The sequence below is a fragment of the Sander vitreus genome, chromosome 7, assembly GCF_031162955.1.
Source record: "Sander vitreus isolate 19-12246 chromosome 7, sanVit1, whole genome shotgun sequence".
NCBI classification, from domain to species: Eukaryota; Metazoa; Chordata; class Actinopteri; order Perciformes; family Percidae; genus Sander; species Sander vitreus.
Window position 1 is genome coordinate 16016891 of NC_135861.1, and position 22155 is coordinate 16039045.

Genomic DNA, 22155 nt, shown 5'->3' on the forward strand with positions numbered 1-22155 from the left:
GAAAAAAAAGCATATTTACTTATCAAAGACGCCTCCCAAGCAGTTCTGAATCAAAAACCTTGGAATATTTGAGTCAAAGAGAAGAGGAAGGAGAAACAGAGGGAAAAGAAGAAACAGCTTTTGGAGGGAGGACACAGACACAGGGCGGATGAAAACCCTCCACCGGAATATCTTTGGAGCTGATGTGTTGCATAGTAACAGACTGCATTCCAGTACCTAGACCATGCATTGATTAAAAACTTCTTCTTTTTTTTATCTCAAAGTACTTTATTTTTGAAGGTGATGATGCATACCCAAACAGAGCCTTGAGTTAAATGTAGAATGTTGAACTAAAACATTTGGTGTGTGACTTCAAACATGACCACCATTGCTGTGCCGGACCACACTGCTTGGTAGTGATGCTGCACTTTGCAGTCTGCTGGTCTGACGAATGTGAACTCTGACCTGTGAATCTTCAGGAGGTCAAAGTTTTATTGTTGTGTGACACATTCTTGAATTCCCATTTGCATAATGTTAGGATAAATAAATGAGAAGCAAAGTGAGTGACTGAGGCTAAGGCATATGGCAACTTTGTTATACTGTAAGACAAGAAGATGCACACTGCAGTTAGATGGTAAAACAGTACATTTTCTGTGAAAAGGCATCTGCCCAGCTCTACTGTTTCCCTCAATAAATTAAATGCATGCATTATACGCCTGCCTCTTCCTTTAGTCTATAAAAAAAGTAAGGAAACGTGCTTTTCACAGATAAAACAGCTACCCATTGTTGTCATGACAACATATTCCTGCAATGAAATTGTTGCAAATCAGCACATTGAATGCCAGTTTAATAATTACACTGATAAAAAAACAGTGTATATAAGGCTCTCTTTTTTCTCTGTTTGATCTTTGCTGCTACTTGGCTCATTTCAGTTTCCTGTGGATGCTGCCTGACAGTGAAGACCTCTTCCCAATGCAATGCTTATGTAATCTGCATTGACTCTATGCTTCAGTTCCCCCTTTGAGTATGTACATGCAAGAACATCTCTCTACTGTGTGTATTCTCAGTGTTTTTACAGCTCCCCTGTCACTAAGGATCAATGTCATTGCTCTACTGTAGTATTTCTCTTAGATACACACCTTCTTCTTTAACACTCCAGTGTCCGTATCTGCAGCAGGGCAAACAGAAAGCATTTCTCTCTTCAAAGTACACTTCATTTGATAGTAAAATAGAGATGAGGTTTATACTCAAAGGCATTGAGCTATTGAAGATATCCTCCCATCTCCTCACACACCCTCCCCCTTGGCCTTTGCTCACTCCTTATTTCTTTCCGCCCAACCCCCCCTGGAAAGAGCAGGAGAGTTATTTCTCAGTGGGAGGGCCCTCTGGTCCCGCGTGCATCCTGGACTAAGCCAAACACACTCGCTCAAACCACTAAAGGCACATGCTCTCGCCTGTAGCCATGGTTCCCTAAAGATGAGTGGCGAAGACAAAAATGAGCAGAGTGCTGTCTGCAGTAGCCCCGGCCTCCCTTTTGTCTCGCTCCCATCCTTCCCCCCACTGCTAATACTTCTCTCATAGCTGCAGGGACCTTAGGGATAACAGTTGCACACATGCACGCACATGCATGCAAGCTGATCACTGATGAAGATGTGCTCTGTTGGGAGGAATGCACTGGTCTTTTTAATGGCTGCTGATGTTTTCCCTCTGAGCAGGTTCATCCATCAACTTAAGCTGCCAGATTTGGATTCAGTACTTTGATGTAGTGCCTTTGCACATGGCCACTGAGCAAAAACTAAATGATGGTGGTGAAACACAGCAGAGACACAATATGGTGTAATTATGGAGTAATTATCACTACTATGCACTCAGTCTGCTGCAGCTGACCTAATGTAGCATTTTAATCAGCATGAAGGACAAAGCATCGGACCCTGCACTGGTGCAGCTGAGGGGACGCCGCTTATGGGTGATGAACTGGATGTCTCCATGTTACATGCAGGATGTGGCCCATAGCCAAATCTACTGTGTGTTTTTGTGTTTGTGTGTTAAGGGTAGAGCCCAGTGCTCCTCCTCATCCTCTCGTGCTCAGACAGTGTCACATTGTACACAGCAGAGCATGCCTTCGCTTTTGTGTGCGGTTGCCCAGTGATCACAAAGATGGGCATAGAGCATGTGTAAATTGTGTGTGTGTGTGTGTGTGTGTGTGTGTGTGTTGTCCACTTTGTTTTTGGATGTAAGTTTTGATTGGTGCACTCACTATGGGGAACATCCTCTAAGAAACAAACACGCTCATAAATATACATGGATGATTTTTTTTTCTTTATTTGTCATTTATTTATGAACTATGTACAAATTTAAACATAAATATTGTTATTTGACATATAGCACCACATTTTCATCTGCAGTCATTTTATGTCAAAATTAAGACATATGTACATACATACTGTAAAGCACTAAAAGATGGTACATGGCACCTTACGCTACTGTAGGTTATGCACAACATAACATTCCTTGCATGATATAAAAAACATAAAAATGTACACATTTTTGTTTTCTACCTTCAAATACCTGCCATTTCATGTAAACAAGATAGACAGAAAATGTGCTCTACTGGTAAATAGATGCGAGTAAACACAAGCAACGCTTGCACACAAAAATAGCGCATAAGGATTAGAATAAACCGATGATTACTCATCCAGCCCACATCTGCTCAATTTGCATGACTTGTGCCACAGACATGTTTCTGGCCCATCCCGGATGCATAAGAATGTGTCCTAAAAACAACACAGCAATTTCTCGATTCCTTTTATAAAACAGCATCCTGTTTCAGAAGCACAACTTGTGCTTTCCCACTGTGGCCACAGGGAACATTAAACAATTGCTCACATTTAACTGAGCTCATTGGTAGTGCTGCCAGGGAAACACAAGGTCAAGAGAGATCTCTAGGGGAGCCTTAGGTTTAACCACAGGAGGGCGTTTAGGGTCAGGGGTCACACAGAGAGGTGGGGGTGGTGTAGGAGCTGCAACGTAGTGTTTAGTCCACAGTGATACTGAAGGAACATGGGGGAGATGCGCAGGTGGACGGCTACTGGTGCTGTGTGTAAAATGCAGCAGCTGATATAGACATTGTGAGGATAAAAGGTGTAATAGGAATGTTGTGATCATGTCCTGTTAAATCCTGTTATATCACCCCCTTTTTGAGCGCAAACTGGCTGAATTGGAAATGGATGGGTTTGAATATTCTGGCCCTGCCCTGCACTGCGGCAGAGGCAGAGAATCTGGTGCCTGTGTGTCTCAGAGAGAGAGAGAGAGAGAGAGAGAGAGAGAGAGAGAGAGAGAGCACACACTGCAGGACGCAGCACCTCATCACACCTCATCACTACTCAAAGATTAGCACATATCTGCACAGATGGATACATGCAATGTTGCCCGTACCATTCATGAGCACTGCTTTTTATTTTTTCAAGATGACAGTATGGAAGATTTGAATCTGCCCGAACACAAACAGGATACAGAAAGTGACAGGTTACTTCTGGAATGTGCTGTTGTGTTGTTGCAGAGAGTTATCTGAGGACGCGGAACATGTTATTACACAACAGCACTGAGGGCTGTCCACTCAGTCTTGCTTGACTCCCCTCAGATCACTCTTTGTACACGAATGTCCAGAACCTGCAAAAAAACTGTCCAGTCCAGCTTGAACACTGACTTATTGTACTAAGCTGTCAGGTATGAACCCTTTTTTTTGGTCACACATACCTTTGAACTAGAAATACAAATCACTATAACTACAATGAATAGGAGAATGCCTGTTGGTGCATCATCATCAATCTAGATTTTAATTGATCAAATTAAATGTCACCAGGGAGATAAGGATGATAGCATAACATTTGTGATATATATTGATATTCAGATTAGTTACAGATTATTAACATGTGTGAATCAAAATGAATCCACTGTGTTTTATGGCCCATTAAATTGGCTGTGTGTGGGTAAAATGCCCTCCCTCTCCAGCTTTTGTCCCTGGCAACACAGTAATCCTCGGCCAAAGTGGCCCACTGTTTGTTTAGGAGACAAAGAACTTTCCTAAGGTGGCTGTGTATGGCAAAGTCTTAGCAAAATGGCAGGGTTGATCCTGAAAGCTCACTGGACTGTGCCATGATGCCACTTTTCCTGGCAATCTTTTCCTTAACTGAGCCCTAGAGGTATACAACCCACAGCTGAGTGGGCAATTGAACTCTCTGTGCCTGTCCAGATGTTGGCCTAATTTACTACGACTAGCAGCGTATGTGGCCCATTTACATGTCCTCACACCCAGTGTGTGGCTGCATGTGTACAATGTAAGCTTCTACCTCAGGTGCTCCAGCATCAGCCCCACTGACATCCCATGATTCATTTTGTTTTTGTTGTTGTTGTTGTTGTTGTTGTTGTTGTTGTTTTTTTTTAGCAAAAAGCAGCAAGAACTCAAGACAGTCCAGTTTAAATGTGCTTAATGTTCCAGTGCACTTTGATGAGAATAGATGGAAAACACATTGAAATCTTGGGTGAACACCAACACAACAATGTTCTATATCCTAAGGAAAAGGTTTGGCTTATCACATAATTAGGTGTCATGCCAATGCCAGTGCGCTTCTCCCACAATCATCTGAAAAGAAACTATATAAATACCCAGGTCAATTTAATAATAATGGTCCATTTTCTGATCCAGGACTATTTATATTACCATAAAATAAATTTAATTTAGTTGAAAATGTTGGCAAAAAATGATGTGCATTAAAGCTGCTGTAATCAATACTTGCACTAAAAACTCACTTTACACTACCTGATATGTCACTCAGGAGTTGGAGAAAAGCAAAATAGAGATAAAAGGAGAGTGGATATTTTACTTCAGTTCATCAGGTGGACATAAACACAACTCCAGATAAATGATAATGTTGCTCTGCAACTGCTGGATGTTTAAATAAGCTGTTTGCTAACAAGTTTGCAATGATCTACTTAAATATGATAATATGTTTTTTTTTTTTTTTTTCTGAATTTATACATAACATTTTCTGAAACTGACCATTTGAAAGGTCAATGCCCTTATAACATGTTTTAAATTGTCCCCTGTACATTCAACATGTTCACCTTTACAGTGCACAACTAACATGGTCACTTCAATTGCAACGCATTTAGTTACATTTAGGCTGCGTCTCATTTCTCTGTCATAACCCTTCCCCTTACCCCTACCCCTTAGTTTTGCGCGCTCACATGAGAGTAAGTGCTGTCCCAATACTCATTTTGGTCGAGGGGTAGGGCTATATACCCATTAACGCCAAGCAAGGACGCGAGCTTACTTGAAAAACAAGGGGTATCCAGATTCATTGCGCAACAAGGAAAATGGCTGCCAGGTCGACCAGGTAGACCCATAAATGTAAGTATTTTCGGCTTAAAGAATTGATTTAAAAATTACGACAGTCTTGTTTTGTGCTCTACACAGTCCTGTACATATATATTTGCAACCATATTTGTAATTGAAACGTTTTTAAAAATCGCTAGCTTGCTTTGCTAACGCTAAAGTTAACGTTAATGTTAGCTACCTTGCTTATTTGCACAACAGTCCCGCATTTCTCTGCCTTGAATGGACTCCATGCATGTCTACAGTGTTAACTAAACTTAGCAGCGAATTTCGTTTGATATCAGTGTATACACGGGTTTCCTGTTTACAAACATTACAGGGTGCGTGCGCATACCAGGGGCAGAAAGCCAGATTGGTGAGCTGGTCCGCTACTGCAACAACCTTAAGTATTGAAGCTTTCCTTATTGTTTGTATATAAGTTAACTGCTGACTCAATAAAACGTGATTTTAGTTGGATCTGTTTGTCTGTCTTTAATTTTGCAGTGTTACTGTGATATATATATATATGGCTATAATTATCGTTTTAGGCTAATGTAACAGCCAATGTTAGCAGCAGGGTTACCCCTTAAAATAATGGCCAGGATTTCCGGGAAAAGTTACGATATGTGTGTCTCCATTTCAAAACATCACTGCAGGTTGACTGTTTTTAGCAGCAGAGGTTGATTGTGGGCGAGAGGGCGACAACACTGTTGTCTCTAGAGCTTGCCGAAACTCTACTGCAGCTGTCTCGGCAACGTTAGCTAATGTCCGCTAGCATACATACAGGCTAACTATAGCCAGTTAGCTCGTAGGAGCGAAGCTTAAGATTTCATTCAATAAAATTATGGTACAAAAGGAGCACTAACGCCACAGGTCTTATGTTGACAACGTGGACGCAGATATAAGAAACTCCGAAGGCAGTCATAATATTTACCTAGCAGGCTAGGCTAACGCTGTTGCGCTAACGTTAGCAAAACATCGGCGTAGCTTTAGTTAGCAGTCTAAACTTATCTCGAGTCCGGACCTTTAACTGTCTATGGTCCGGACTCAAGTACTACAGCCCTCACAGGTAGATATCACTTAGCTGAGCAACTGAACAAGCTGCAACTTTTCTGATTGATACAATGGGAGCCTGACTCTTGCATATGACCCCAATCTGCCCTTCTTATGGCTTGAAGCCATAACCGCCGCCGTTTTTTGGCAAAAGCATGCTTCCCCCTAGGTATGTTAAACATCAGGCACCCATCACTGGCTCGGTTTGTACAATTAACCACGCAACAACTCCTTGGCATTTTGACTTATGCTATGCTGCTACTACTACTAGCTACACGAAACACGTGTTCTTTCTGCCCCCCGGTTGTGTGCGCAAGCAGTGATGACGTTGCAGAGAAATCCATGTATAACACTACTTGCTTTGGAGACATCGATGCGTGCTTTACATATACCGTCCTGAATCACACAGGGACGCCGGAGGAAACCCAGCAGCTGATCCACTTTCTGGGCTGAAAACGAGCAGAAGTTTCTGCATTCATGTTGTAGCCATTCATTATTGTATTGGTACTGTATTATTGTAAACATGTAATTCATTCCTGTTCATGCACCTGTACATTGTTGTTGGTTATGATACAGGACACTAATGAAAGAAATGGGGTATGGAGGGAAAGGTTACTGGCCAACAGGCATCAGACTGGGGTCTGGAATTTCAGAATAGCTGTAGTTTTTTGTTTGTTTGTGGTCTTGTGTGTCTTTTTTTAGTTTTATACATTTGATTGCCTTTTTTTTTATATGTGTGTGACATGTAAGTTATTGTTCTAATAGTTGTAATAGTTGTAATAATGTTTACTTTATTGGGCAATAAAGACAGCTTTTTGTTAACAAAGAAAGTGTTTCTGAACATCAATGACATTCAAAACAGTGATAACTGAAACAGATATACAACACACCATGCAGTGTGTATACAAATATTTATTGCAAACAGACCTAAGTATGTATGATGATGTAACCAAGTGGCGTCTCATTTCATAGGGGTATGTTTTCACCCCTACCCCTTACCACTCGTTTTCAAGGGCCAAGGGCTTGGGGTAAACTAAGGGGTAGGAGTAAGGTGTAGGGGTAAGACAGAGAAATGGGATTCAGCCTTACTGTTCGTCTGTGCTTTATTAACATTCAGTATTGTTCAACCACAACCACCTTGCAGACATTACTCACTGCACAGTGTCATTGGAGCTTATTAGCACTAGTTAGAGTCTGTAGCACTGGAAGAAGAGGCATTATGAGGGCATATGTGCTGGTTGGCCTGTTGGCACCTCTGCCACATTCTGTGGCACCAGGCCAGTTTTAGACACCTCTGCAGCTGGCAGCGACCAGATGTGACGCGTTTGAAGACAGATGAGAGCAGATGTGCATCTTCAGAAAGACAGAAAAGCTATGAAGATTTCCAACGACCTGTAAGGATGAATGTGTGCCAAGTGCTTTCTATCTATCTATCTATCTATCTATCTATCTATCTATCTATCTATCTATCTATCTATCTATGAGAATGTGCATACTTTAAAGCTCCATTGTGTATTTTTTTTTGAGTTGATTCTTAGCAAAACCCCCTTTGTTCTTTCACAAATATGTGCTCATTCATGTGTAATTACTTCCACCAACTAATCAGAGTATTCTCGTACACGTAGAATCTGCCATTCAGAATACATACGAGCGAGTTGCTCGAATGGCGGCAGCCATGTTGCTCCTCCATCTTTAAAATACATTAGCCAAAGAGGGACATACTTCCGCCTTTCGCACTTTTACACTCAGTGGCACCGTGGCGAATGCCAGCCAGGAGATTACTTGCGACTGCCGGCAGATTTGAAAGCCTGTTGAAGATGGAGGATCACACCTATTCTCGAGGACATGTAACGGAGTCGCCAAGGAAGCGAAAAAGAGAATTAAAACGACAATGCGACAGGCAACACAACAAGACCAAAGTTAATATTGGAGTAGCTTTTCCAAGATGGAAAGAGATCATGAGGAGCAAGGATTTTAAAAGGGACGCCAAAGTTGCCTGCTTTCTTCTCGACAGGTAATTAAGTAATTCATTTTTCTTTGCCTAGGCGCTCTCACCGATCCACTGCCACAGGCTCAGGTCTTTTGGTTTTTCTTTACCTTATTTCCCTCTTCCTTTAGCTTTCCCTCGCACCTCCGTCACATCAACTGATCTCTGACTCTGCTCACGGAGAAAAATATGTAGCCTACGCTGTAAACATTGCCTTACACTATTAATCTCGTACAATACACAGAACGGACAAAGTCGCACTGGAAGCTATCTTGGCATACGGCCAACGTAGGAGTTAAAACGCGCTCGGAATGGGAGGGGCTAGAAAGTAATATTCAGTTGGTTGTCATATACAATTTCACTGCTAGATGGGAGAAATTCTTCCACAATGTAGCTTTAAGTTTACTTTTCATGTACTTCAAAATATTATAATACATAATTTGTTTTTGTTCAAAGTATGTGATTAACTTTGGAAGTGGTTTATATTTAAAACCCTCCTATCGTCCTTCTTATGCTTCTTATGCTGTTAATCATTTGCCAGTTACACATCTCACTGACTTGTTTTTCTTTTCTCAGTCTGTGATAATAACTCCCTGATAATCAGTGACTATGATCTTAGTTCAGGGTTGAAGTAATTGAAGATGACAGTAATCCCCCATCCATCATGATTTAAATTTGCTCTATCCTTAATGAGACATGCTCTGCATGCGTGCAGTGACACCGAGCCTGTTATTAGCACTGGAAAAGAAAAGCACCTCACTTGAAGAGATGATTGAAGAGATACACTACTGGAGACATCTGTTCAATTTCATTTTATGTGATCAGAAAAATGACAGGAGGGTTTAAACTACATGGGCATAATTTTCACATTTTTTTGAAACGTGTAAAGCTTTTTGGTCAATCGCATGTGACTGTTTGATTAAGTATAAATCAAAATCAGTATATTATAGTAATGTGTAAAAAAACCTGAAGGTAAGAGAACTGGAGGAAAGTCAATGCTATGTTACAGTAATAGGCATCTCAAAAGCCAAAAGTCAAAAGCCAAATGCGGTATTTTCCAGCTTTACTCTGAATTTATAAAGCGGGTGTACTTAAATAAATGTATTTGTGTATAAATGTATTTTGAGGTATATATTCAAAATATCATCACAGAGAATGGAGACTTTTTGGTAATGAATTGTTAACGTTTTAATTTTTAAATGACATGAGAACAACAATTCAAGGGTGCCAGACACGGCAAGCTTTATTTAACACAGCAAAACAAAAACAAAAAAAGTAAATTTTCCAAAATAGATTTTAAACAAATTAAACAAACATGTCAATAAAAAAGGCTAAAATAGATACCAAATAAATATTCACATCAACAATATTTTCATGAGATATCTTTGAAGATGGCTTACAATGATTATAAAACAAGAGACAGTATGTACAATCATACAACTTTAATAGGACATGCTTAGGAGTTTGACTGCACCATTGTACCACACACCGACTACAACACAAAGGCTGCATATTACTGTAACTGCCATGGTCTGTGAGCCACCCATCTATCCCATCATCAGAAGACCTGGCATCATCTCCCTAAAAATTATCAATAAATGTTTTTTTTTTTTTTTTTTTTAACAAGCCTGGCAATAAATGCTTAACTGACGCTGTAATAATGGATGTTGGGATGTCTGCTTGTGAGACAACCCTCTCTGTCCACACAACCAACCCAAGAGCTTGTCTCTGTTTCATATGCTGAATTGTTGCTAGGCAATGCTTAGGAATTTGGTGTGTGAACATGAACTGGAAGCCTTTGTGCAATTCACCCCTTTAAGTTCCTCCGACGAACGGGGGCAGTCCACAGCTTCATAAAGACGCTACAACCATCTCAGAGAGATATTTCCAAAACAACACCGGGACTCACATCATGCGTTTGAATACCAAAAAAGGAAAAAAAGAAAATACACATCAACCAAATAAACAAATAATGGAAAAATAGCATTCTTTGGACAGGGCCAGCCTGTGCATTTTAATTACTTGTTCTCCTCACAGGATTTCCTTTTTTTCCACACACTAGCCCTTTTTACAAGATGATTGTTTAACTTTTGAAGTAGATTTCCAATTTTAAAAGCATATACTGCAAAGTCAACCCACTCACACAGCAGCTTATTTAAGTCCTACTGCCACAATACTTTCTTATTATGATTATGTAAAATTGACACCAAAGTCTAGCATCTCCAACTCGAAGAGCGTTATTCCCTCTTGATCATGATCTATTTCATATCAGGACATCGTCATTGGTTATTCTATATACCAGTAGCTACTTACACAGAGGAGGAGGGCCAAACACAGATCAGCAGCCTCTTTGTACAGCGGAGATGGTTTCACTCCATAAAGAGGATGTCCATGGAGCGCTTATAGCATGACAGTAATCACAAAGCTGCATTTTTATTGCCGCACAGGTTACCTTGCATCACAAACACTTAAATCATTATTGCTTTATGGTTAGAAGCACAGAGATCAATGCTGCACACACACATAACCATTAAGCCAAAGATTTAAGCTCAGAAAGGGTGTAATTTTTGCTTCATAGTCATTGTAACCTACAGTAAGTGCTGCTAATTGGAGGCAGATTATAACAAGAGTGTACAACACAAAGAATAGAGTCACCTTGGAAGAGTAGAGTCAGGTTGGGGGTGCTACATTGGATTGTTGCAAATGAGAGAAATCCACAGGCATATTACAGTAGTCAAAAAATCTCAATGACTTCCGGGAAAATGATATGAAAGGCATTTTTCAAAACTGCATGCCATTTGAGAATTTTTGAAAAACTGCGAAGAACGCGATGCTACGAATCTTTTCTGAAGAATATTTGAAACAACCAGATTTTTTCCATTAGCAGTCAGCCTGACTTAGGTAGGCATTATCCCTATGCTTTTAAATATGCCACATAACACTTTGACTGGCATCAATAACCAGCCACAGCTTAATAAATAACACTGGACAGCTCGGCATCGAACTGTCATGCTTTTTATATAAAAGCATCTTTTCTCATCCATTAAAATGTGTATGTCCCATCACCAAAATAGTATTTTAAAATAGACTCCAGCTGTGACAGGAGAGACATTGGAAGCCCAAGTACACTTCTCTTTATTTTTTTGCATGTCCACATTTTTGTCGATTTGTACAAACAGAGCCTCTTCAGGCTCCTCCACTGAAACCTGTGGAGCAGCGCTGTCCAGAGCTACACAACCATGCATCAACAATCCATGCAGGTTGAATTAGTCTAGACTGCTGTCTGCACAGCAACCTGCACTCACAGCTCTTATCCCTGCTCTCATCACCAATGAGACAATGAGAACAGCTCTATATATGTAATAGCTCTTCACTGTGGTTTGTCCCACTACTCCTTTTACTCTCTGTGCTTTCAAAGGCCTAAATGGGGACACCAGCGATACGCTATTTCACACCTCACACACCTTACTAAGAGAGAGATGTACAGGATGTTGCTAATTCCTGACGGTTTCATGCTAGAATTGTTTTTGTACTTATACCAATTGAATTGTCTGAGAGGCTTTTACATCACAAGATTAATCGTCACATGTTGCACATTTCCAATTTGGACAAAATCAACATGTGCCTAGAGATAGTAAAATCAGACAGATGTAACACCATTGTAGTTGCATACTGTTTACAGGCGAAAAAACGATAGCTTGATGATCAAACCTTGACTGATGTTTGTTCGAAAGCAAGATAAACAGTAGTGGAAAAAGATGTGTGTGCGCTAAAAGGTTCAGGAGCAAGTGGACAGCAAAGTGTCCACCTCTTCTGAGGGGTGTTTGGTTTCTGGGGGGGGTGAGGGAAGGATTCAGCAGGAAGCCCTGATAAAACCATCGTGCCCACCCCCCCTTCCCCGAGACCAAAGAGGCAGGGGCTGGGAGTTGCATGTGAGGACTGTAACCCAAGAGGTCTCCACTCACATGACCGAGCAACTCTTGGCCTTCTCCTTCTTGAAGGTGGAGGAAAGCAAATCAGACTTGCTGGGCAGGTGGAGAAGTCTTTTGGAGAGACGGCGGGTGGGGCTTGGCTTTGGGAGAGGCTGCAGCTTGTTGATGCAGGCCATCGCTGCCGTGCGGAACACGCTGTGGATGCTTTTCTCCGAGGTAAACGCTGAACACTCCAGGTAGGCCTCAGCACCCAGCTGCTTGGCCATAGCAGAACCCTGCAATACATGTGATGAGTGATGAAGCGTGCATTTCAAAATGTCCTTTAATACATGTTCCATATTTCCTATTTGCACCAGGGTCACCATGTAGTGTGGAGTTCAGGAGGAAATGCCCCCTGCAAGCTCATAAAATGGCTGTAAAATCGAAAATGAAGGAGCATGCCATCAACTCTAGGTGACAATAGATGACTCATTTTATTCTTGACCCCTTTGTCATAATAAAAAAGACAAAATATGAATTACTTATGATTATAGTTTAACAACTTCCATTGTAATCATAATGTTTTTCAAGCAATAAATGTAAGCACTATTACCAAAATTACTCTGAAAAACTTGAAAATGCCAGCTGGAAATAACAGCTTCAGTGGAAGTGTACTGATATGCAAGGTGTGATGTATTTTATATATAAATATTAAAATGTCTGCTGATTATTGTGAAATGTATTTTTTCCATACAGCCCTGACATAAAATAAAGCAAACAAAAAAAGTTTAGTGTACTATTGAAGTGTTGTTGTCATACATGTTTTTGCTATTGGTTTTATTCCAGCGTTGACTCCTGACAAACTCTATGTGTTACTTCTTTTGTCTCACCTGCTCATAGGTGATAGGAGTCTGTTTCTGATTGGACAGCTCCATCAGCGTGCAGACATCTGTGCGCAGGTCGGTCTTACAGCCAATGAGCAGGATCCGTGTGCTCGGACAGAAGTCCAGGATCTCAGTTTTCCACTGTGGACACAGAAGGACAGTCAGTTCAGTGGATTCATTTGGTCAAAGTGTACAGTAAAGAATAACCTGGAAATATATAGTACACAGCCCATACAGTATATTTAATGAAAATAGGCTATATTTGAAGGAAATTGCAATGTGAAAATGGGGTACAAAAGAGAACTATGACTGTACAGTGAAGTATTGAAGCACTTACCTTCTTCAGACTGCTGTCCACAGTGTCAGGACGGCTGATGTCAAAACACAGCAAAACTGCATCTGAGTCACTGTAGCACAGGGGCCTTACATTATCATAGTATGGAGAACCTTAGAGGGCAGAAAACAGAGAATTGTTAATGTGAATAAAAGACAAACAATGAAAACACACGCAGGCATCTCTGATTTTAAGTAGTTCCATGTGTCATTATTGACTTCAGTTAAGCCCCTTTTGTTAATAATGACTAGAAGCAGAATGAGTACCGTGCTGAATATTGCTGATTTGTGACATTTCAGAGGAATCTTGCGCAGCCACCATTTTGAAATATTAGTCCTCATCTTCATGGTGAAATTCTTCCATACATGTTTTTGTTCGTGAATGTTTGATGGAAAAGGGCCTTTTGATATATATATATATATATATATATATATATATATATATATATATATATATATATATATATATATATATATATATATTTTAAACTTTGAGGTCTGCAAATCTGAAGGGCACTGCACATACTTTTCTGTTGTCACATTAAAAGGCGTATTTTAATATCAAAAGTACAAGGGTCTAGGCTAAATTTGCTTTGTAAAATGTTTATGAGTCGATTATTTGAGCCAATTATGAATTTATTTTAAGTGGAGATTGTTTCAGGAATCAATTGCTCTGACAGAGTTGGACAGAGAGACAGAGCAGCAGAGTGGCAGAGGCAGAACGAGAGAATACAGCTGCAGGGATTATGTGCATTCGGCATCACTTCTCCTGCTGAGCCTCACTTTGCTCTCTCTGAAATGGCTTTTTTCCTTGCTCCTATATCCTTTGCTGGCATTTCAGAGGGAGTGAAGATGACAATCGAGCACTAAATCCTCATTGATCTTCTCTTGCAGTAGATTATGCAAGTGGAACGGTTGGGCTTGGGGCAGGCAGACGTTCCCCCTCATGCTCAGAATCCTTAAGTAAACCACCCACCCCCCCCAAAAAAATCCTCTGCTTGGCGCGCAATACCTCCAGTCCCTCTGTTACCACAGCAACAGCCTTGGAATCCACCATCTACATCAGGCATTCCTCCCACCTCTCCATAAAGACTTAACTGCCAATCAATCATTTTACACCACAAACTGCCCACCCACCTACTGCTCTGCTCTGCAAGAGAGTTGGGGACCACAGATATACGTATATCTGACACACACACAGACACACACAATGCAACACCACACCTCATGACAAATACACTCACTATTTTAAATTTGGCAGCAGCCAGAGGTCTGTGATCAGATGAAACAGAAGAGGAGCAGCTCAACGGGATTAACATGTTTACTTTAGGCTCCGTGTGAATCCCAAAAGGGATTCAGTGTTCCTCTTATAGCTACAGATAACAAAAACAGTCTGTGTAATCACACATTAGATATTACACAACCTTCCTAATTGATTTACAGCGACGAAAACAATGCATTAGAAGAAAACATATGAAAAAGCACACACAACATGGATGTGTGCATACAGATCAGTTTCATGAATACTTAATGATTTTCCACATTATCAAAGGGTAAAACTGAATTTGCCAGCTGCCGGGCGCTGTGAGTGGAATAATGACAAGCTGCGATGAAATTCCTCAGGGCTCAATGTCCTGAAGAAAGTAAACATTGCAGCAAAGGAACAAAGGGACACGCTTGTATGAAAACTCTGTTTTATGCCTTTGGGTAGAAAAATGTCTTTGTTTTACTCTTAAGTAGCAAATTAACTGAAATATTCTGATTAAAGTAAAGGATTTACTGTGACTATATTTTTACAAAGAGGACAGACATCGCCACCTTAAGCAAATTTCATTATTGCCCTAACACCTAGAGCTAGAGTAGAAAAGCCACGCTCATCTGTGAGACAACTTTGGGGTTGCTGACTGTGAAAATTGACACATTAAAATCAGAACAATTTGCACCACTGGGATGAGTCTGTGCCTATGTGTGTGTGTGTGTGTGTGTGTGTGTGTGTGTGTGCTCTCATAGGAGAGTCAGAGGCAGGGCGCTCTGTATATAAATATATACAAGATATAAATCTTCTCATTCTCTCTCAAGGGGGTACCACACAGCCGGGAACCTGGGTGTGATTCTGCATTAAATGACCACTGATCTAAATGCTTCAATCACTTTTTTTCTCCACAGAAATCGATTGTATCTTTTATTTTGGACAAAGGATGCATGATTCAATAGGCACATTTATCCTATTTTCAAAAGAAATAATAAAATTGTAAATATTAGTATTTGAAGCTCCACAGCTTGCTGTTTGGGTTCAGTATCAGCCTTGGCAGCACTCTCCCAACACTCCAGGACCCAGTTTCTAATCCTGGAAGAAATAGCCGTTTCTATTGTGGCAAGAAAAAGCCAGGAGGAAGAGAGGAGGGAAAGCAGGAGTGTAGCCTACTGAGGGAGATCACAAAGAGCCGTCCTATGCCATTAATCCTTCACCCCCTGCAGTCTGATATCAGAGTACCAGTCTCTGTCTCTTTCCCTCTCTTGCCTCCTTCTCTCCATTGCAACAACCCAAAGAATGGCTTGGATAGATCAATACACATGCAGAGCCTAAGCATGCTCCAAATTTTCCCTTTCTTTCTTTTTCTCAACAGCATGCCTCAACAACAGATGGAGAGTTTCTGAGGCATGAAACATGAGGCTGACTAACTCGGAAATGGAAGGGAAAAAAAAGAGCATATCCAAATTCCTGCGGCTGAGCTCAACTCCATCCGTCTTGATGGTGCAGTGCCCAGAGCTAAGTGTTGAGGTGGAAATTGGGCCAGAGCAAAAGTAGGCTTTGCAGGCCGAGACGAAGGGCCTTGTGTTGGAGTGTACAGGTGGGGGAGGGGAAGATCTGCTTTTTATGTGTGCATGAGTAAGACTGTGAATGCATTTTTTGTGTGCTAAAACATCTGAGCAACATAGCCTGTATTTATCATTAGCACACTCCTCTGCTACAGTGAGAATGCAGGGGTCAGACAGATTAATGGTCCAGTGATGGGATGACTCACAGATTTGGGGATGAGAGTAGCCCTGCCCCTCCACCCACACTCAGCCGACTGGGAGCTGTGCTGCTGCAGCTGATAACTACGTACTACACAGCCAGGCCAAAAAACACACTACATTGCGTCAGATAGTTGTTCTCTGGTTTCACATGCCAGAGCCCATCAGAGTCACAACCGGAGACCCCTGCAGGGAGAGAGAGGACGTCTCTTTGTTCCTGAGCATCACCACATCTGAGCTGTTAACAAGCTTTACTTTGTAACTTGACACTGTCAAAGCTCATCACACTCTGGATTTTGAAGTTGACTGAAACAACAGATGGTTTAAAAAATGTAAAGCCTTGCTATGCACTGAATAAAAAAAGTGTATTTTGCTAGTAATATTTCACAAAGTCAGAGTCTCAGAGGTGAATATTGTTAGTATAGTTCAAATGTTAATGCTAATAACAATCAATTCACCCAGCCTGTAAAATTCATCTGCATGGAATAGTAGTCTAAAATAATGCATTTTTATTATTTTTATTCTAATTAAAAACTGAACTGGTGCAGAAACGATGAGTCAATGAAGTGATTTGATGCATCGATTAATCATTTAAGTAATTTATAATGTAAAAATACCAATACAATAGTTGCAGCCCTAAACAGCCCAGACTAAATCCTAAAAATGACTGAAAGCTGAGAGGCCATTTGAAATTACTAATATATATATATATATATATATATATATATATATATATATATATATATATATATATATATATATATATATATATTAGGACTGTCAAAATAACGCGCTAATTTCGATTAATTAATCTGAGAAAAAATAACGCATTAAAAAAAATAACGCAGATTAATCCATTCCATATTGACGTTTGACCCGGAGCCATTCTAGCCACCATTGGACTGTAAAATGAAGGAGGGAGACGAGAATGTTCTGCCTGGATCATTAATTGGAACATTTACTTGTAAAAATCTTCTTCCTGCCAACCCTGGCTACCGAAATCTGGTGCCACTGACATGTCTGCGCTTCTCTCTGATGCTCTGAAACACAAACACCGCTGCACGTTACGCTAGTTAACACTATACTCGACAGCAGCTAACGTTAGCCTACCGCTAGCTAATAGCTGGATTAAACACGGTTAAAATGCTGACAGCTAACGCTAAACGGTGTAAAGTGTGACTGTGTTTTACTGTAGAGGATTCAACACCGGGATGTAACAATCTGCAGCATTTTTTTTATCGATTGACAGCCCTAATATATGTCAATCGATTAAAAAATGTAATCTAATTAATTACATACTCTGTGATTAATTAATCAAAATTAATCGCATACATAATTAATGGTGCCTGAACCGATACTTTTTAAGAAAGTAAAAAAAGAAAAGAAAAAAAAGGGTACTAAACAACAGTCGGTGTCATTAAAGAATGGCTTGTTTATTGCTAAGGCCATATGGTCAAAATTAAATGATTTAATAATAATGTATAACAATAACTTATTTCACTAGTAAATTGCTGTTGAACGACAAAAACAACCACCAGATGGGAAAAGGACATTTACAATAAGTTCAAATGCACCATGAGCCTGTAGTTTACAAGTTTCAATGAACGCACCGGCTGTGTTGTTTCTCCGACGGCAGCTACAGATTGTTACATACCGGTGTTGAATCCTCTACAGTAAAACACAGTCACACTTTACACCGTTAGCTGTCAGCATTTTAACCGTGTTTAATCCAGCTACTAGCTAGCGGTAGGCTAACGTTAGCTGCTGTCGAGTATAGTGTTAACTAGCGTCATGTGCAGCGGTGTTTGTGTTACCTGTATCGTCTGTTTCAGAGCATCAGAGAGAAGCGCAGACATATCAGTGGCACCAGATTTCGGTAGCCAGGGTTGGCAGGAAGAAGATTTTTACAAGTAAATGTTCCAATTAATGATCCAGGCAGCACATTCTCATCTCCCTCCTTCATTTTACAGTCCAATGGTGGCTAGAACGGCTCCGGGTCAAACGTCAATATGGAATGGATTAATCTGCGTTATTTTTTTTAAAGCGTTATTTTTTCTCAGATTAATTAATCGAAATTAACGCGTTATTTTGACAGCCTAATATATATATATATATATATATATATATATATACATATATATATATATATATATATATATATATATATATAAATAATACTGTATGCATCAGTCATTTGTCATTTCTATTCTAGCATTTCATTGTCAATAGACAATAAACATGGTAATGGCTTTACCCATTAACATGATTATTGTCTATTAACAATGCCTGTCTTTTACAATCACACAGATTGTTTCATCAGTTTAAATGGATATTGGGTTCATTACAAATCAATCTCATTAATTAATCATACAATCAATTATTGTATATACAGTATCTTCTGAAACTCAAAGGCTTTATCAGCAAGACCATTCAAGTTGAAATAAATTACCCACTAACACCATAATAAGAAGAGTTACAGTCACTGTACGGTGTTCACCTTCCCCTCTATCTCTCTCCTGCTTGCATGTCCGATCGGACCAGGCATTAAAAGCGGTGGATTGATTTTTGTCTGTAAATCCATGGCAGGGCTGGGAGAAGGAGCTGCCTGCCATGTGGAGCTGGTGATGAGGTCAGTCCAATCAATGAGAGGATTCCGGATAATGAGTAGACCCTCTCAGTGTGGTAGGGCCACAGCGGCACAACTCTGCGCAATTAGAGCAAATTACAGTGAGAATAAAAAATTGTATGGTGTGACCAACAAACAGCCGCTCTGTCTGTCGTCCATCACCAAGAGCCTGAGATACATGAGAGTCATAACAAATGATGGCGAGGAGGGGGTGATATAAGTTACCCTCTAGGTGAAACATATAGTAGAGTGAAAATCCAGTCTTTAAATCAAACCTAAAGCCTGTTGCAAATAAAAAATAATGAATGAATAACTTTCTATGATGCCTTTTGTAGCCAATTTATTCTGTTAATTTATAACTGTCTCTAAGGCACGTGTACTGTATTACTGGGTATGTCCATTGTTCCTGGTGATGCAAATTAGCCGGAAACTAACAAGTTTGGATTGTGCATGGATAACGAGGAAGCGACAATGAAAGGGGTCAACAGAGCGAAAAAAGTGTTGAAACAATGAAAGATGGGCAGGAAAAAAGTGTAAATAGGAACAGAAAAGCTGCATATACAAATGAAAAGATGAAGAAGAAAGTAAAGAAAGAGAGAGAGAAAGCAAGAGAAAGCATGTTGCATTCATTGGGTCAGTCAGAAGGGGTGGCCCAGTGGACCTATTCAGAGGCTTAATCCCCTGAATCATGCTGTTCTAGTGGGTGACCCGCAGCAGCATATGGAGGCGAATGCAGGTCACCAAAGTTTCTGAGCTGCCTCCTGTTTGTCTGCTCCAGAAAATCTTCCTGCTCAACAGGATGCATCATCCCCCGGCACCAGGCCCACTCCTGCTGGCCAGACCAAAGGTCCACAGTCTGGGATTAAAAAGCAGGATTTGGTCTGGGGAGGGAATTACACTCACTTTTTTCCTGTTGCTGCTTTTGGATAATGTGAGGTAAAAAAAACAGCGAGAACCCAGTACTGCATCGTCTTACACAAGTTGGTCTGTACAGTTGTTGTACAGACACATGTAAGAACAAAAACACACAAATGCATGAGCCAATTTGCTCAGACACTTTGACCTGTGGATACATCCGGCACGAGTGTGGATGGAGATGGATGTGGGCTGGAGAGAGAAACCATTGTGCAGTGAGCATGAAGGGAATCAAACAGGTGCTGCAGACCTGTGTTCATATAGTATCCAGGTCAACACACTAAACAGCAGATCCTGGGGGAGATCCACACTGACCCTCTTTTTTACGCTTAGTGTAAATGAACATATGACACACAAAATCAGCAATAACAACAAGTGAAGCGGAATAATCCGTCTCTCTGCCTAGTTTCCAAGAAGTGCACATTTTGGCATCAACGATGGATGAAAACAAAGAGTATGATATGCCCATTAGCCTTTATGTAATTAAACACCACTTGCATGTTATCTCCTTTATACCAAGATGGACAAGATCATGACATATCTTGAAAGAATATCTCGGAAGAAATTGTAAGACGCAGCTCTTCGAGCTAAGATAGATACTCATTACATGTACAGCGCATTGTCTAATATTCTGCTTCAGTGCTGCAGGAAGAATGGCAAACCAGGTTAGGCCGGACATACAGAAAAAAAAGGTGATCAGTTACCTGAAGTGTCCCACAGACTTAGCTCCACTCGCTGCTCCTCCAGCTCCAGACAGGCTGTGTAGTTTTCAAATACCGTGGGCACGTAGGTCTGGGGAGCAATTAGCAACATGGTGCCATTAGTGGGGAGGTGTCAGTCAGGCAGCTACAGGTAATGGAATCTATCTGGCTAATTAGTGCAACTGCGAAACACGCACTGAGGAGTCAATTAAATAATAAGCCTTATAGCCTATAATAAGATGTTGTTTCCCCTCAATCTGAATGACTTTCGGATCAGTCAATCACATGAATCAATGCAGCTGCAAGAAATATCCAACACAGGCCAATATGACATGAAACAAATAAATAAATAAATGCGTAGGGAATACATTTCCATTGATCATGCGATAAAAAAGGGTAATGCATCTAAAAGTATTACGGTAATTGCACACTAAATAAACCAAGAGGACGATTTTTTATGAAATGCGCAAGAAAACTGACTGCAACATGCGTATCGCTATTTTCTTCCACATTCAATCATTTTAAGATAACTTAACACTCTGATTATCAACAAAAACACAAAAGTTTTATGTGCATACATGTTTAGTTCATTATTCATTAACACGAGCCACATTAGAGCATACCTCTGGATAGCAATCCTTCGCCAGGACTTGCAACATCGCCGTTTTTCCGCATTGAACGTCTCCCACAAGAACCAGTTTACATCTCACCACCAGCGGCTGTGTATTTCTCCTTTCCTTCATGATGTTAATGATGGCCCAGTGTTTGTTGCAGAAAATGTAAAAATAAAACAAAACAAGAAACAGAACAACCCAGAAATCGTCCCAGTGTGCTCGAGCGTCCCGGTGTCTGGTTCTTGGAGGATGTTCGCAGTTGATCTGATTGAATTTGCCACTGCGGCTCCTTATACAGGCGAGCAGCAGCCAATAGGAGCTCACCATTCCACAGGCTTTCTAACATCCCTGTGCTGCACTCAGTGATGTTCTCAGGCAGCAAAGACAAGTTATTTTGTCAAGGATGATAAAACAACGGCGTCATAAATATTATTATTATTATTATTTTTTTTTTTAAGATTTTATTTAGGATATTGTGCAAGCTTACATTGTAAGAGGAGTTTGATAGTTTCCCTGATAACTAAATCCTTATTATAATCAAGTAATTTCTGTTTTAACTTAGTTAGTACACAATTAGTTAGTTTTTAGGGCTTATGAAAACAGTCAGTCAGCAGCCAGTCACTGCAGACTTCTGTTTTGTCACCTTGATTGATTAGATTGACTTGACTGGCTGGATCAATAGCAAAGCACTGGCTGAGGACAATGGGACTGATAGACCAATCCACAGTGGACTAATTAGTTTACTTTAATCTGAACTACA

General features: G+C 40.4%; 1 protein-coding gene across 1 annotated transcript; it reads right to left on the reverse strand.

Moving 5' to 3' along the window:
- Positions 1-9565: 9565 nt before the first annotated feature.
- Positions 9566-21647, reverse strand: rnd1b (Rho family GTPase 1b). The gene is made up of 5 exons (XM_078254926.1): positions 21405-21647; positions 20785-20872; positions 13526-13635; positions 13195-13329; positions 9566-12600 (listed from the first exon to the last, which is right to left on the reverse strand). The coding sequence occupies exons 1-5, from the start codon at positions 21522-21524 to the stop codon at positions 12355-12357; spliced, it is 699 nt and encodes a 232-aa protein (XP_078111052.1). The 5' UTR covers positions 21525-21647; the 3' UTR covers positions 9566-12354.
- Between the last annotated feature and the right edge of the window lie 508 nt (positions 21648-22155).

What these genes read in the sequence shown, in the direction of transcription:
- rnd1b (XM_078254926.1), bottom strand. Translation starts at nt 21,524, where the DNA reads ATGAAGGAAAGGAGAAATACACAGCCGCTGGTGGTGAGATGTAAACTG. An exon ending in CGAAGGATTGCTATCCAGAG is followed by an intron (nt 20,873 to 21,404) that starts GTATGCTCTAAT and finishes ATTGCTCCCCAG; the next exon opens with ACCTACGTGCCCACGGTATT. An exon ending in AAGTCTGTGGGACACTTCAG is followed by an intron (nt 13,636 to 20,784) that starts GTAACTGATCAC and finishes CTGCCCTCTAAG; the next exon opens with GTTCTCCATACTATGATAAT.